The sequence below is a fragment of the Engystomops pustulosus genome, chromosome 10, assembly GCF_040894005.1.
Source record: "Engystomops pustulosus chromosome 10, aEngPut4.maternal, whole genome shotgun sequence".
Classification (NCBI taxonomy): Eukaryota; Metazoa; Chordata; class Amphibia; order Anura; family Leptodactylidae; genus Engystomops; species Engystomops pustulosus.
The window spans coordinates 55,660,685-55,677,895 of NC_092420.1; the positions used below are offsets into that span (position 1 = coordinate 55,660,685).

Sequence of the window (17,211 nt, forward strand, 5' to 3'; positions counted from 1 at the left end):
ACTGTGCCCGTGCATAACGCTTCTCTGTGGCCTCTATCCCGTTTTTGCAGTTAGCTCACAACCGCCATTTGCCAATGTGTGAATGGAGCCTTTAATTTTAACATTAAGGGGGAGATTGGGCAACTAGAACAGTTCTGCTCTAAGAGACTTATGAGAAATCTCCCCCTAAGTGTGTTTGTAATTGACTATGATTAGGGAGTGACTATCCTCCATACTAAAGGTACTTTAGCTGAACTTTTACACAGCCTCATAAATAGAAAAAGAATTGTTTCCACCTACCTTCTCTCCAACACCTCCAGGTGATCCAATAGAACCAGGAGGACCTTGTGGACCCTGCAGGAAGATAGAGTAATAAATGTAGATCATACATAAATGTATAAATGTTAGGTATATAGACATGCTAGGTGCATGTACAATAAAACCAAATACTTACATCTGCACCATTAGGACCTTGAGGACCTCTAGGACCAGGGGGACCAGGTGGACCCTTTTCAAGAGAATCACAGAGTTATTATCTATGACAGACTACCTTTGAAGGCATAAAAATAATTTACGCTCAAACAAATGGCAAGGTGACGTATTGGACAGATCTACTTCTCATAATGTTGCACTTACCATGGGACCGACATCACCGTTTTCTCCCTTTTCACCTGGAGGTCCAGGAAGACCCTGAAATTAGTAAACAGATCAGTGTTGGTTAACCAGAGTGAACCTTATTATGGAAATATGCTTTTTATTCTTAGATTACTGAGTAGATTTGGTTTTGAAGATACTGTGTGAAGATGTTTCTGCTTAGTATAAACTTACCGATACACATAACAATTCATTTTAGGAATGCACTATGCATTACATCATTTTAGGGTGAGAAGGAACACTATTAACACACCTAAAATTAGCTAGCTGTTAGTTGAATGCTTGTTCATCCAACAGCTTTCATTTCCAAAGATCCCAAAAACTCGCAAATTCAATTTGGCTGAGCATGCAGGTCTCTTAAAAGAGGAGGAAGCTGATATGAGATACCAATGGTGATGGCCTGAGAACAGAAGGATGGGAACGAAGACCATGCTCCATGGTGATCCTACTGAAATAAACTTGCTCAGCTGCCATTACACTAATTGGCATGATTTTAGAGTAAAGAATGATATAAATATTATTGAAGAATATTATAGAGCACTGCAGCAGTATAGCAAAACTGAGCTCAAACCTACAAGCATATTGTGAGCTATCATTTTCTCCTAAAGAACAAGTTTATCCATCTTGTGTAAATATATCACTCAATAACTCAGAGTTAAGTGTTAAATATACAGGTTCACACAGACTTCATGAAAACCTTCTGCATCAATTGGGTCCAAAGTGGCAAAGCGCATGCGGTGCTTCTATAACATTTAGCTATCAATCCTTCAGCTATAGCTCCGCTAAAAGATACAAATGCCATGTTGGCCGCAGGATGTTGGCGGCTGTAAACGGATGATGAAAACTGTACACAGCAGTTGTAGTGCGAGCATGGTTAATAATTTATGTCCTGCTGGGCCAAACTGATGATATGTGAAGCTGCTATTGGCAATACGGAAAGGCACATCATTTATTTCTCTCCGCAGCTACCGGCAGGACATTGTATTTTAAAATGTACATCTGCATTGTGCATAAAATGGAGTTTATCTTCATTATGGAATTGCAATTACACTTGTAAGATGTGCTTAAGAAGAACACAAAACATGACAAAACTATCATTGTATAATACCTAGTTCATGATTCAGGGGACATGGATATAGTAAGTCCATAACTGAAAACTGTGGAAACACTGTAAAACCACAATAGACATTTGTTTTTTTCCCTAATTTCAGAAAATATTTCAGTTGAACAATAAAATATAGGTCTGACATTTATGATCAGATAAGTACTTGTTAGATGCTCTGTAAATGAGGGAGCACACAGAGGACACTAATGGTAGGAGTTTTGATTACATAGCTTTAATGGAAAGATCTACATGTTTTCTCCCAAAAAGAGGGAAAAAAACTATAAATCTGAAAAAAACCTTTATGATAACTCATTGGGGCACATTTACTAAGGGTCCATCGGACGCATTTCCGTCGGGTTTCGCAATTTTTTCCAATTTGGCCTGAATTGCCCCAGTTTTTTGGCGCACGCGATCGGATTGTTGCGCATTGGTGTCGGCTTGCATGCGACACAAATCGGGGCCGTGGACGTCGGACAACCCGACTGATTCAGACAAACCACGGAATTTAAAAACCAAATTGTGTCACAAGATCAGCACGAACATGCACCGGGAAGAAGAAGGTGAACTCCGGCAGACCTCAGAGGGCGAAGCGACACGTGCAGGAAATTGGACTCACGATCTTTATTAAGGGAGGAGAAGGAGCAGCACCTTTCAATTATTTGTCTCAACCCATTATTAACCACATCTGCTTTTGGCTCTAAAAACTGCATCTGAAAAACTGAACGTGTGGACGCACCCTCAGATGTTTCTTGCTGGAATTTGTTCTGATTGGGAAAAGTGAAGGCAGCAATAGAGTTCTCTGTTATGACACCAATAAGAACAAAACTTCTGGCGTTGGATGAAAGGCTTGCAACCTCCACACACATTAGGAGATTGGTTAGTCTTGCTGAAATAAGTGTGTATCCCACCTTTATTTGGTACGGAGCCCACACCAAAGTTTTATGCACGTTAGCTTCCCCAGATTGACTTGCCACATCTTGCAGACAAGATTCAGAAGGACAGATTTAAATGTAATGCCTATGACTTTGGTTCATCTCTAATGCTAGGTTTACATATGAGAGGGCTGTCTGGGCAGTTATTCCTTTTTTCTTCCTTGATCACAACTGATTTGTCGGAAAACTATGCGAATGATCTACCAGGCCATACACTGCACTACACTACAGATTTCTATCATCAAAAAGTATTTAATATTGTCACACCGCCCACTCGACTTTTGAAAAGCGGGTGGAAAAGCCAAATATTTACTTTTCAGTTGTTAATATACCATCTTTTTAAATTTAATAGCAGCAGCAATCTGTGCAATCTCCTTCCAGTAAATGGGTGGGGTGGAAAGTAGAATTCTATCTCCAGACAGGAGTGTTAGATTTATAGATGCATAAAATTACACTGTAAATGTAAATGTTATTTCTCTGAATATATAAACTGGTTCTACTCATCACAAAATGATGTAAGTAACTGCCTACAACGGATGTGCCCAGTACTAAATCTGCTGGCCATGGCAGATGACAGGTTGGCCCTCCCCTTTGCACTCTGCGCACCAGTTCTTCCTTACCTATATGCTTCTTTATAAACAGAGCAGCGGGTCTATTTTGCCATTTAACATTTATATTACATTGTGAGAAGCAAACGGAATAAATAATAGGATATATAGAAACTCATATTTATTTTTACTATTCACAGAGCATTGCAGAAATGTATTCTGTGTTTCATACTGATCATCTCAGAAAGTACATCTCTGTGCAGTGCACCTCTCTGATAAATGAGCCACCGATAAGCGAAGAATCTTCCCTCTCCTGGATTTGTAACATCAGTAACTCTCTGCTTGGAGCACAGTGGCACATGAATAATCCCTGCCAGCTGGCAAAGTACTGATTACTGAGCTGATGGCCCATTTATTCAGTCTGCCAGGGCTGCTGACTGAGTCTCCGCCAGACTGATACCCACAGATCAGGGCTGTGCCATCTCCTCGTGCACTCATTTCATCTGCTAAGGGCATAGGGCACCTCCTGTGTCCCTGTAATATCTTCATCTGATGCCAGAAATGCCAGCACAGATTCACTGCTAATGGATATATACATAAACATACACATTGCTCTGGGTTTGCTGAGCAGATTGCTTGAATATGCAGAGGGCATACCATTTATTGCAACAAAGGGAATATCCTTTGTACACTGTGTGGAGCTGCACTAGATAAAAGGAAATATGACTGGGGCATTTACAAAAGTAAGATTTGTAGAGTTGTGATTTTACAACCCAATCAACATTCATGAACTAGATACATAAAAACCTTCCTCAGAATCATTCATTTAGTAGCATTACATATTCTCCTGCTATGAATTTTTCTGAAATAAGTTGTCATGGCCAAATTTCTAAATTTCTTTGTTTGTTGCAAAGAAGAACAAATATTTTTGTCGGTTCGTAGATTCGGGACAAATCTTTTAAAATGGCTGATACTGTCATTCATCTCAGAGATTAGGGAGGAAGGAAAATTAAGGAGATAAATGAATGAGAGATCTTCTGTGCTTTAGAGGACTAGGGGGGGGGGGGTTATATACCATATATTGGTTTGGACCGATTGGGTTTGAACCCTAACTAAATCTTTTGAGAAGTTTGACCAAAAATTCTATGAATCTTGAATCGAAGATTCGCTCAAATCTAGAAAAAGAAATATGTAGACCTCTATTATACAATATGTTACCCAAGATTCAAGAGTGGTGGGTAAATTATTCAGGACCATTCAGCACTCATTCTACTCACTTGCAGACCAATTGGACCAGGAGGACCTGGGAATCCACGAGCACCTTCATCACCCTTTTGCCCAAACATTCCCTGTTGACCTCTAGGGCCAGGTTCTCCATCAGATCCCTGTAAATATCAAAATATCAGAAAGGTGTTAACAACAACTGAAAGATGCTCCATTTCCATTTTTCCTCCTGTAGTTCACATAGTGCTGACATTTAATTTCGGCATCCATCATAATGGAATATGCTATCAGTGTTGCCTTCCAACATACTACAGTGCTCAATCTCCCATTTTCATTCACATCTTATATGCATTTCTTCTTAAAATTTTTCCAGGGCTACAATACATAGGATGAAAGATGCTGGTAATGTGCTATTTTTCATGCATTGTCTATTACATCTTTACATCTATTACATGTTCTAAAATGTCATTATTAAATTACTTACAGCGGGACCTGGAGCTCCAACTGGGCCTTGTAAACCGGCTGGTCCAGGAGGACCCTAGAAATAGAGATTAAAATGAGAAATGTTACTCAAATCATGAAATTGCATCAGCTACAGCTACAGCAAAATAACCGGCACTGTTAAAAAGATAAGATAAAAAACTAAAACATACTTATCTTAACTATCTCCCCATCTCAATCAGATCTTAAAAGCTTGGCTGATGTGGATGCTGTGACCAATCAGCAGCAGGAATGGTGAAGTCACTATTCCTGCCCCTGTACCTGCTGAGGTCACGGATTGTCTGCAATAGCTATGTCCCCCCTAACACTTTTGATCCGTCCTAGAGTGTACAAAAACCAAGGGGCTGCACCGCACTGCTGATACAGTGTGCCATAGCATGGCAAGTATGTTTTATTTATTTTTTATCTTTCCCTGCCCCTCAATGTTCACTTATAAACCCTGTAAAGTTACTGGGGCCAATTCATCAAACAGGCACTTAATAAGTCTGGTGCAGGGCTCGCACACTGGAATTGAAATATGTCAATGGCTTGATGTAGGTTTTAGCTATAAACTGCACCAATGAGTTGCAATTTCAATGACATGCACCAGAAATATTTGCTTTTTCATATATTACCTGCTTGTATACTAGCGATCGAAGCATAATACATTGGCCCCAATAAGATTTTTTAAATCTGATACAATAATATGTTTTTACAATATGGAAATTGACAAGAAGTAATGAGTTTAAAAAACCCTAGTGTGTCAATTCTGTATGCAACATTTAATTGAAATCTGCTACAATATCTGTGGTGAAATATGTATGTAATGTAACACATACAGATTTTGGGGGAGATGTATCAGAAGTGTCAGAGCAGAACTGTTCTAGATCATGTCAACCAATCAGAGCTTATCTTTCATTTTCCCACAACTGTTTGTAAAACTAAAGCTGAGCTCTGATTGGTTTACATGGACAACTAGTGCAGTTTTACCTCAGATAATTTACTGTACAAAATCTACTCCACACAGCTGAAGTTTCTAGAATTTTGAATTGACTTGATTTAAATAATTTTTCATGCAAATGTCCGTTCGAGTACAACATTTTTTTTTTGAGTTAAACCTTTTTGAGTTCAACTTTTCCAAAACCATGAACATTCAAGAAGTTGGTGGAGAGGTCAAAGAGGACATGCCTTCCTTGGTCTGTTGTAAAAATACAGATGAAGGAAGAACTACTATTACAGATGAAGTGTATGGATGTGTTAAGAAGTGAGGGCGGCACGGTGGCTGAGTGAGTAGCACTTCTGCCTTGCAGCACTGGGGTCCTGGGTTCGAATCCCAACCAGGTCAACATCTGCAAATAGTTTGTATGTTCTCTCCATGTTTGCGTGGGTTTCCTCCGGGTACTCCGGTTTCCTCTCACACTCCAAAAACATACTGTTAGGTTGTTTAGATTGTGAGCCCCATTGGGGAGAGGGACCAATTTGACATGCTTTGTGCAGCGCTGCGTAATCTGTGTGCGCTATATAAATAAAGATTTGTTATTATTATTATTTATGTTAGATGGGCGAGTTGTGTGCTAGGTGTTCACGTAATGCCCACTACCCTTGTGGTACCTGTGTAATTACTCATCATTTTCAATGATTAATGCCAGAGCCTACACAGACTATAAAGCATCTTTGAAGTCTCATACAGTAATTTTGAATAAATATTCAGTTTTTATTCTGCCAGACTGTAAATGTATGCACATTTATACACTCACCTGCTCGCCTTTATCTCCCTTGCCTCCCTTTTGGCCAGGCTCTCCTATTTCACCCTGTTAAAAAAAATGGAAGAAAAATGAATTATTGGAGGGATTCCGAGCAGTGTGAATGTGACATCAGTGGGTCGGAGCTGGCATTGTGTGTATTGATTACTCCTCATATTCTGACAGCTTAATCCTGGCATTGATTAGCATGGCGCTCGCTGGGATTTGCTGAAAACTCTCCCAGAGGTTTAAATAGATGATCACTGAGTGGGAGATGGGAGACAGTAAGAGAGGCGGGAGGTGATTACTAATAGGATCAGGGGGGCTGACATTAATGGCTTACAAGATGACAGGCGAGTACTGAAGAAAATAGTACCATCAGTACATACTGTAAAAGAAAGTGCGATTTATGAGCCATGATATCATTCATTGCATGGATAACAATTTCACTCAGTATCTAAACCCTTTGCTTTAAAACATTATAGCAAAACATCCAGAAACTTAAAAAGACTTCAAAGCTGAGGTAACAAATGGGAAATACCAAAATACATATATAAAATTCCATACAGCACTAAATATATTATTTATATATATATATACATACAATCTACATGACAGCTTCAGTTGTTCTTTGAAAACGCACATCTGGTTTGACTACTATGGTATCTGGACTAATAGCGTCATCAATGCCATAATCATGTTTCCCTTAGTGGACAGTATCCACTCTGGGAGGGAGAAACTCCTAGTGTCTCACTGGTTCCTAATGGAAACATAAGTACAGAATGATGTAGTGTTCACGTGGGAGGATGACTGTGACTATGACTATGCTGTCAGTCCATGTCCAGTGGCATTATTTATTTCAGGAAATATGGCTGATATATGCTCTGTTTTCCATAGACTGAATGCACCTGTCTGAATCCGGCCATAACTAACGTACTTAATGTCACTGAAGGTGACCAACCACTATATTTGACAATCTGACCCATAGATTTTGACTGGAGCATCAGTTCACGTGAGCTGCTGTCACTCCATTAAAGCAGAACCCTGTTCTTGTGATTGTGGATCTAACAGTGAGATTCCCAGCAATCGGACATGTATAACCTCTTACTTACATGCACTACTATACACACAATAGAGGGGGCTTAAATATCACATATTCTACAGACTACGGTGATTACCTTGTCACCATCTTCACCAGGTGGCCCTTGTGGGCCAGCAGGTCCTGGAAGTCCTACAGGTCCTTGTACTCCATCTCGGCCAGCAGGTCCTTGAGGTCCTTTCTCTCCCTTTCATGAGATAACAACAGAAAACAGAAGTGTTCAACAAACTGAGCTTATAAAAAAGAAAGTTATAGAGAAGAAGCTGTACTGTTATCAATGTATAATTAACCAGATTAGTTATTAAATCTCAGAATCTGTTGTCCATAGTAAGCCTGTCAAGCCTAAGATTGAGCCTCAATAGCATTGATCTAAGGCTATAGAGCTACAAACGGTTTACATTGAACTTGAGTCATTGTGGAAGATGCACTCAAAAAATTCTCCTCAATTGTTACATCAGTAGGGGGTTTATGTTTACTTTAGGAGACCACCAAGAGAGTTGGGCAGTGACTTATAGGGAGCTCTCTCCCCACAGTTTTCCATTCTCCATTTGCATATCTCAATCCTTGTATTGAGAATTTAGTTTCTCTTGGGTTGATTTTGGTTATGTATAAACCAGAATAGAATAGGCCTTGTAGACTATAAAACACATTGTTTTTCTTTATACTGTTGAGTATAACTGCTAAATGCTAATATTCTCTACGTAGACAGCGATTTAGCCCATGTTCTTCTCGATATAATACATTAGTGGCTGAGAGGATGTTTAATTTTCCTGTCAACAGGAAACATCCATCATTATGATAAATCAAAATAGTAATCCTAATAATCTGTGTATCATCAATTTTCATGAAATACTGTCCTTATATGTCATATAATGCATACTAGAGTGAAGAAGCTGTGAAGATTGAATGAATGTGTCAGCATAGCACTATATACAATGAATAAACCAGACAGATGGAGCAGAGGTCAGTGTCTAACGCAGACTGCAGATCTGGCCATCACAGTGTATCATGCGGCAATGCTAAAAAGCTGCATAATTATTTCATCCAGCAATCACACTACTAATGCTAATATTACATTTCCTCTTTTACATGTGAGGATTTATCCTATACTTTATGTGCACAAGTGATTGTAATAATAATTATACTAAAGAGTTATAATATGGAGTTATTGGCCTACTAAGAGTCCATACTGTATGGCTGTGTGTCTACTCTTTCTTAAGAGTCCCAAAGAGGTTTGCTGGAGCTCAAAGCCCCAATCATAAGATTTAATCATCTAATGTGTAGACAATGAACCTTAAAGTCCATGTGTGTTTTGTACAGAGTTAAAGGTGTATCCCCATTTCTGCAAATTTTTTTTTCCAGTATACTTCTAGGGAAATCTTCTATGTTCACCACCAGAGGATAGAAATCTGGCCATGGTCACAAAGGTGCGCGGCTCGTTATATCACAGAGAGGAAACAGAGCTGTGTGATATAACGAGCTGTGCATTTGTGTGCCCGTTGTCAATTTTCTGTCCACTTAGGTGAAAATAGAAGCTTTCTATAGAATGACAGCAAGCAGAGATCCATGAGCATCAGGCTGCAAACACCGGATACACAGTCCCTTGTTTGTGGGACACATGTCATTGGCATGTCCCCCAACAAATCAATGGCAGCCACGGAGACTGTCTGAGCTGCAAAGATGTGCAGGAAAAGCACCTTCTCTTGAGTTTTGAGGATAAGACTGACAGATCCTATACAAGGTAGTGGGAACCATGGCCATGAGCATAAGCCCATCGAAATCAATCTATTCATGTGTTATCCATTGAAACTATGCAGGACACACATACGAACATACTGTACATACATAAAAATTTCGTTCATTTGCATGAGAGTGCAAAGATCTGCCAAAGTTTGTTCTCTTTACTGGTTCAATAGTTTTTCTCTCCTGGGCTTAAGGAAATCTACCATCAAAATCAAGCATGATATACAAGGGGCACTTACTCATAGATCCAGGTACCATGACTGTGGTTATATTTTTATTTTTGTTATGGCCGCTTTCCTTCTAAAAATTATATTAAAGAGCCAGAAAGGCTATGGGCATGTTATTAGAGCCCTTCTGTGCTGCAGATGCATAGGCTGTTACATTCTGTATAAGTACTACCCCCTCCCACTGAATGCTCACTACTGCCAAGATTACAGGAATTGCAGAGGGCAGGGCAAAACTGAGAACTACTAGTGCAGGGTAACAACTGTAACACACCCATAGCCTTCGAGCTCATTAGCATAATTTTAAAAGTTGATTTTAGTAGGAAGGAGGTCGGGGATAAAAATTATAAGAATATTACCACAGTCACAGTGCCTGGATCTAAGAGTAAGTGTCTCTGATTTATTATGCTGGATTTGGATGGTAGATTAAACAACCATATGGAAAAAGCCATCACTCACCCCCAGGTCAGTCTCAGAATCTGAATTTCCTATTTCAAACATACATACACATTAGAAGACTTAGTTTTCTCAACTGTTTGCCTTTCTTTTAAGCTAGAAGTCTGATGCTACACTCCTGGACTTTCAGGAAGGATATTTACTCCAACAACATTGTGTGTCACATACTCCTGGCCCCTGGAATAATAATAAAGCTAATGTTTCCGCCTAGAGGCTGCTTAAAGTCTTTCCAGAATTGTTTGGATTATAAAACCTAATAACTGCAAGACTGCGGAAACATAGATACAAAAAAGGTTGCCTAGAGATGGGACTTAAACAACATCAATAGGAAGGACATATCTGTGCTGAATAAATTGCCTTCTGAGTTTCCCGACATTTCTTACAAGTCTTAATCATGTGGGAGAATTAATTGCACTTTTATCTAGACTAGGCATAAACATAACCTTGGAATAAATAGCTGCTGTGTTAACTGTTTCTTTATTCTGCTTTCAGAAATACCTCCAATCTTCTCTGTGCGGATGCTAATTTATGGATCTGTGCTTCCCTTACTTTTATATTAGGTGATTCCGTATACATATATGATACTATGTTATATATGTATGAGCTCAGCGTCACAAATAACGTGTCTATAGTGTGATACTTACGGGAGCTCCCTTTTCTCCTGCAGGTCCTGGTGGGCCCTGAGGTCCAGGCCTTCCTGGGAGACCAATGGGTCCAGCAGTACCGGCAGCTCCTCTCTCTCCAGGTGAACCCTATACCAGATTAAAGAAGAACATATATATGAATTAGCAACAATAATATACAGTAGATTCAGTGGCGTAACTTGACACTGATGGGCCCCAGTGCAAAGTCTGTGCCAGGCCCCCCCGACTATAATGTATAGTTTACAGTACCAGCCTTCTCATATGGGAAAGTGAGACCTTATGGGCCCCCAAAGCCTCTTGGGCCCGGTTGCGACCTCATTCTCTGCACCCCCTCAAGTTACGCCCCTGAGTAGATTTGTTTAACTGTCATAACCTAAGTAGCAGAGACTAAATATATATGTGTCTGCTTAGGTCATGAATATTTTCATGCTGCAATGTTAACATCATGTATGTCAAGATTATCCAATGCTAATAACTTCTCTCATCCATTCACTTCCACTGGTAATATCCAATTCTTAAATCAAGGGAACTTTTTATACCTTCTCTACATGTATGCACAAACATATTTTAACAACAAATTATATCAAAAATTTTAGTTACCTAACATGAGACATAGAAGGTACAATAAAATAACTACTTACAATTGGACCTGATGGGCCTTGTGGTCCTTCTCCGCCTTTCAAACCTGCAGGACCCTAAGATAAAATAAGACTGTATAAAAATCTTATTGAAAAAAAAACATAAAATGTCTATATTTATAGCTTTACATCAAGTTTAGTAATTGCTCTTATATAACAGGTGGTTCAACTATGTAGTCATCAAGATACTTGTGAGGGCACACAACGGGACAATTATTAGACTATGGAAACCTCAAAGGAAATGGCAAAGCAACTGTAAAGAACTACAGTGCCAAGTCTCTAACCATGATTTTAATACAATTCAGTCCGTTTTGTCATTGTGATACTTAGAACATGTTTGTGTTAGAGCTGCCATAACTTTTTTTTATTTTTTTAAGTTGGCTATGACATAAAAATTTATAAAATTTTTGGTAACACCATTATTTAACTGTAACCAATCTTAATACTAAAAGGCTAATTGTAATCTGTATACAGGAAATTGTGTTTGATTTCCTATTGCTTTCCTATTTCACAGTGCACAGCCATTCTGAAGAAGATTATGAACAGAACCCAGGCCTATAGATAGTGATTGGTTAAAGTTGTTTTCTCTAAAGCATGGGTTCACTTTCTCCATCTGGAGTAAACAAAGGTTTAATCTCCAAAGCTGATAAGGCTTCTTTACTGTAAGAACTGTGAATTTGCGGAATAACTGAGCTCAGGAGCACTGCACAGCAGAGACAGCAGAGATATAACAGAAATTGTACAGTGATTGTACAGAAATATATAACTGATGGTATATTAATATATAATTACATCCCTTTCTTAAGCCCCTTCCCTTGCCTTTATGTAGTATAGATTCCTGTAATTGAGTATGTCTTACCGAAGCTCCAGGAAGTCCTCTCTCTCCTGGGAATCCACGTAAACCTGGAGGACCATCTTTACCAGGAACTCCTGAGGGGCCTGGATCTCCCTATTTGAAAAGAAATGGTGATTTGATTCAAAGTTAAATTGAAATAGTCATATAAAGAGGTTATATTTTTCTTTCTACTTAATAGAAACATAAAATTGGTTCTTAAGTTATGTTTTGAATGGTGCTAGGTCTTTCATATTTAATGATACTTAGGCATGCAATAGTGAAAAAAGCTTTGCTTGTCCAGTCCTTGGATAAGTAACCATATAACCAAATAAATCCATTTTAAGGACTTATACTAGATGATCCTGCAAAACCAGCACATATTTTACTGAAAGTAAGGATTCATAAGCCAAAACCGGTAAGACTGTATTATATGGATCAATTATTAGTTTTGCAATTGAATCCTTTTGCGCTTTTTCACAATAGCCAAAAAGACATCTTTTATTGAGAGTGAGAATAATGGTTTTTTTTGTAGTTTTGTCTTTATTTTAAATATTCTGTGATAAAAAAAACAACAACTCACCTTTGCTCCCTCTTTGCCAGCAGCACCAGGTAAACCTTGCTCTCCTGGTGGACCTGGAGGTCCAGGATGTCCTCTCTCTCCAATAGGACCAGTCTCGCCAGTTGGACCCTAGGTGAAAACGGTAGATTTGTGTTTTCATAAAAACTTAGTTATCGTATGCCCAAAGCCAACAAAAACTGATCAAAACCTATTGTTACATATGTATAGTACACTTTTATATTGAGAAGTGAAATAAAGGATGGATGTTGAGAGAGTGTGAGAGAGACATTCATGCAAAACTTAAGTTGAAGATCTTTATACTCACCTGTGGACCTACAACACCTCCGGGACCTGGGGGACCAGTTTTGCCTTGGAATCCCTACGAAATAAATATTGTGTATCAGAAACATTGATAGAATAAAAGCCAAAAAATCTGAATAAAACTATAAAAAGTAAGTCCCATCTAACAACAGAAGAGATCCCACTTCCCGGGAAATATCGATAGTCGATAGTGATCAAGTTGGACATAGAGTGTTCATAATGTATAAAAGTTCCTATAAACTGAATTAATGTATAGGTATATATAGTAATATGAAGTGATATGTGAAAGCTGATATGTGTGTTGTGGAACAGCTACAGATCTTTATGTGTATGAAATCATCAGTGACAACACCTTACAAGTCTACTTACCAAGACTCCAACACAGTTAGAAAACGCACTAGCAAGCTGAAGCATCTAGCTGGTGCCAAGCTACATGATCTTTTATCAGCAAGGTACATAAATACAGACTCATGTATGAGGTGGTTAAAAAAAAATAAAAAAGCATTTAATCCGCCTAGAAATAAGAGTTATTTTGCAATGGGTGGAGAACGCAATGAAATGCATGATAACCTGTGCTCGAGGAGGGCACAGCTACTTGTTAGGAAGCCATCAAATCCAGTATGTTAATAGATGACTGCATAAAGAAACATTGCAGAATCATTTGTTTAATTGGCAATTGTAACAGATGCAATAATTCCAGCGATGTAATGAAAAGCAAGAGGGAGTAAATAATACATATAACTGGCTACTACATTATATTTTCTGTATTGCACATTAAATGCCCTAATCTTATTCTTATCCACTATACTACAGCCGTACTGCAAACAAATATGCCTGGTCCTTTTTTTTTATCATAGTACTGGTATATGCTAGTGATGGTCAATCTTTTGAGGTTGGTGTGTCAAAATTTTCAAAAATTTTCTTGTAGAAAAATCCATAATTTTGTGATTTTTGTAGCTCTTATAATAAAAAGTTTGCTTCCCCCAGTATTCATGAGTGGTAACTGTGGTGGGTACACTGGTGGCAGCGTGATATGGATGCTATAAGATTTTGCAGCTGCTATAAGATTACGGCCCGGGTGTAAGGAGCACACACGCCTGAGATGACTCTCCTACCCCCCCTGTAGTCACTGGAATGGACCTTGGCTGCTGACAGGGCAACTGTTGGACACTGTTCTAGTGTGTGGGTGGGAGCTCTGACTTCACTTCCTAATTAACTGCCTGCCTCCGTATGATGTAGTGAAGCCAGAGCAGCAAACAGACAGGGTCAGCATCTAGAGACTGGGCAACTCTCTGGCTTAGAGTGTGGTGCAAACAGAACTATCGTGAAGGGCACTGCACCACGCTCTCTGCAGGAGAGCTGCCCCGCCTCTCAATGCTGTCAGCTCTCTGCGTGTCAGAAAAAACGTCTTGACGTTTCGGACACACGTGTCATAGGTTAGCCATCACTAGCATATTTTAATAGGGGATAGTTAGAAATTCACTATATACAGGAAATGTATACAGGAAAAATTAAGCTTCAGGCAACTTTGTCACATCAATTCATGACTGTGGACCATAGGACACAAAGGACTAAAGGGGGATATCTATCGTGCGCCAGCATATGATAGCCCCGCCTCTGCAAATTCGCAGCCCGATACATCAAGAGGCTTCTGTCTCTTGATGTATCGGGACGGGAGGCTGCGAAGCGTTTATCCTAAGCCAGGCAGGGCCTGGCGTAGAAAAAAGCACAGCCGGCGAGTTTTCGCGTATGAAAAGTCGCCGACAGCAGCAAGTGCGCAGGCGCACTGGGACAGAAATGCCCCACGCCGGCCCACTCCCGCGCCCTCCACTCGGCCGGCCGCGCCCCCACCCCCCTTCACGCCAGTGAATCGGGGTAAATAATCGCAAAAGCAGTGCACAGAAGTCCTGATAAATATCCCCCAATGAGTCCATTCATCTAAAATTCTTTTTTTTCCAAAAAAGGTAATATATTTATTCAGAAGACTATTGAATGGCAGGAATGCAATCATTACACTTTGTAGAAGTTAATGAGTAGGATAAGTAAATGGGAAATACTGCTTCGGATATCTACTATACGGTGGACATCCAGAAGTCATATAGATCTAACTCACATATTCATATGTTCAATATCTTATAGCAATTATACTTTTCCCTATTTCATTAAAAAAGGTTTTAAAGGCTGAAAGTGTTACTATGCTGGTATCGTTTACACTTGTCAAATGGAATTACTGTATTTTAAGATATATTATTGCATGGTATCCCATTGTTTGGCAGAACTGTTTATCTCTGTATTAAGTTATTCTCTCACTTGGAGACACATCAGTACTTGACATACAGTATCTGGTCTTCTGTGCATATGTAATGCTGTAATTATATCCCCATTCAGCTGATGGACATCGAATAATCACTGGGGAGAAAATTACTGGTTTAACCTCACCACAAGGCTACATACAATTGGAAAGGAATATTTATTAGCTATAAAAGACACCCTGAATTTCAGCAAGCTGTAAAATTCATGCTGCATCTCCAGCAGTGCATCAAAAATGTGGTAACAACCAGTCAGATCTATAATCAGGTACATAGGGATATAATAACTATCATTAAAGTTATTTAGAAAATGGAAAATAAAAATCAAACCTAAGTTAACACAATAAAGATTGTTCTCTTTTTCTAGCAAATAAATTAGAATTAATAAGAATAACTTATCTGCTGTAAATTTAATTTTCATAACTTTTCCTAACCATTAAGCATGGATGAGGCAAAGCTAGACTCAATGGGAAAATTCAGGACAGACAGAAACCAACCAATTGTCTCATAGCTATTTTTATGATGTTTTATATAGGTTCGTTTTTCTTTTATTACTCTCGTGTAAAATATACAATAAAAAACTCAGTGTTAACAGCTTCAGTTCATTCTGGTCATGTATCATGTTCTTTCATCTACATCCTCTTCCACTTTTCTGCAGGTTAGGAAGAAGAGGAAGCAGAGGGAATGAGGAAATATATGCCTGCAGGATAAGACTGCAAATAACGGGAAGCTGCCAGGTGATTTGGGTCACTAAATCGTCCACAGCGCTTCATTGACCGGTATTTAGTATCCTAAATCACCCTCTATTCTTTCTGCTCTGTCCCTATTTATCTTAGTTCAAGGCTCTCGGATGCTGCGTTGGGATTCATTGAAGCTGTTGTAGTAAAACATGGCTTCTTTGCGCATGTGCAGCATGTCTGGTGCTTGAGCAATGAATCCAGGATGTGCTACATCGGCTTCATTAAATCCCAACTCAAGCACCAGGAGCATCAGGGGAGGGATGACTCTGAACAGAGTTATCTAACTAAGTATAAAGGTTTACTTATTTTATACCAGCAATTATAAAATCAAACAGGACAATTTGGGACACTGAACCAAAGATCCACAAGGACCTGAAGTTGGTTTAGTGTCCCAAAACAACTTTAAAGATTGCCTTTTAGGTTTTTGGAGGGATATAGATTTGCACTGAAGCTTAAGGTATTATATGTAATCTTTGCTTTAAAGATTTAGATACACTGGAGTAATAAAAAAAAGTTTCCACAAGAATCCCAAAAATGTAAGGGAGAAAACTTGGGGGTTTTATTTTTAGAAAATTTCAAGTGATCAACAGAGGCTGCAACTTTTTGACGGCCTGAATTTCCCATTCAGAAGCTAGCCTTTAATGAGTGACCCTACAAAGAAACCATCACCAAATTCTCCATCTTCATTTCACATACTATTTACAAATAATATCATTTTATCATTTAAATCTCGTAATAAATATCTTCCTATAATAATAATGTAACAATGCATTTATAGTTTTGTTACAATGTTTTTGGTACACTGTTGCATTTTTGGACCTTGAATTCTTCTTTACATAAAATTATAGAACTAATAGAGATGTAGAATGGAGATGGTTTCTCTAAAGGCCTGTAATGAAACCTAATAATGAAGCATTTTGGTGAAGCTACTAGCGATGATCCATTTGTGCACCTGTAAGGGAATAATATGTTTAAAGCA

General features: G+C 38.9%; 1 protein-coding gene across 7 annotated transcripts in view; it reads right to left on the reverse strand.

The window, feature by feature from the left end:
• The window catches only part of COL11A1 (collagen type XI alpha 1 chain), a 155,893-nt gene that overhangs the window by 21,838 nt on the left and 116,844 nt on the right, over positions 1-17,211 (reverse strand). For all 7 annotated transcript variants that reach the window (XM_072128035.1, XM_072128041.1, XM_072128037.1 and 4 more), the window contains 12 exons: positions 13,188-13,241; positions 12,884-12,991; positions 12,328-12,417; positions 11,472-11,525; positions 10,831-10,938; positions 7,843-7,950; positions 6,680-6,733; positions 4,927-4,980; positions 4,496-4,603; positions 616-669; positions 434-487; positions 280-333 (listed from right to left, as the gene is read on the reverse strand). In XM_072128035.1, coding sequence (XP_071984136.1) covers positions 280-333; positions 434-487; positions 616-669; positions 4,496-4,603; positions 4,927-4,980; positions 6,680-6,733; positions 7,843-7,950; positions 10,831-10,938; positions 11,472-11,525; positions 12,328-12,417; positions 12,884-12,991; positions 13,188-13,241 — 900 coding nt within the window. The remainder of the gene's footprint in view (positions 1-279; positions 334-433; positions 488-615; positions 670-4,495; positions 4,604-4,926; positions 4,981-6,679; positions 6,734-7,842; positions 7,951-10,830; positions 10,939-11,471; positions 11,526-12,327; positions 12,418-12,883; positions 12,992-13,187; positions 13,242-17,211) is intronic.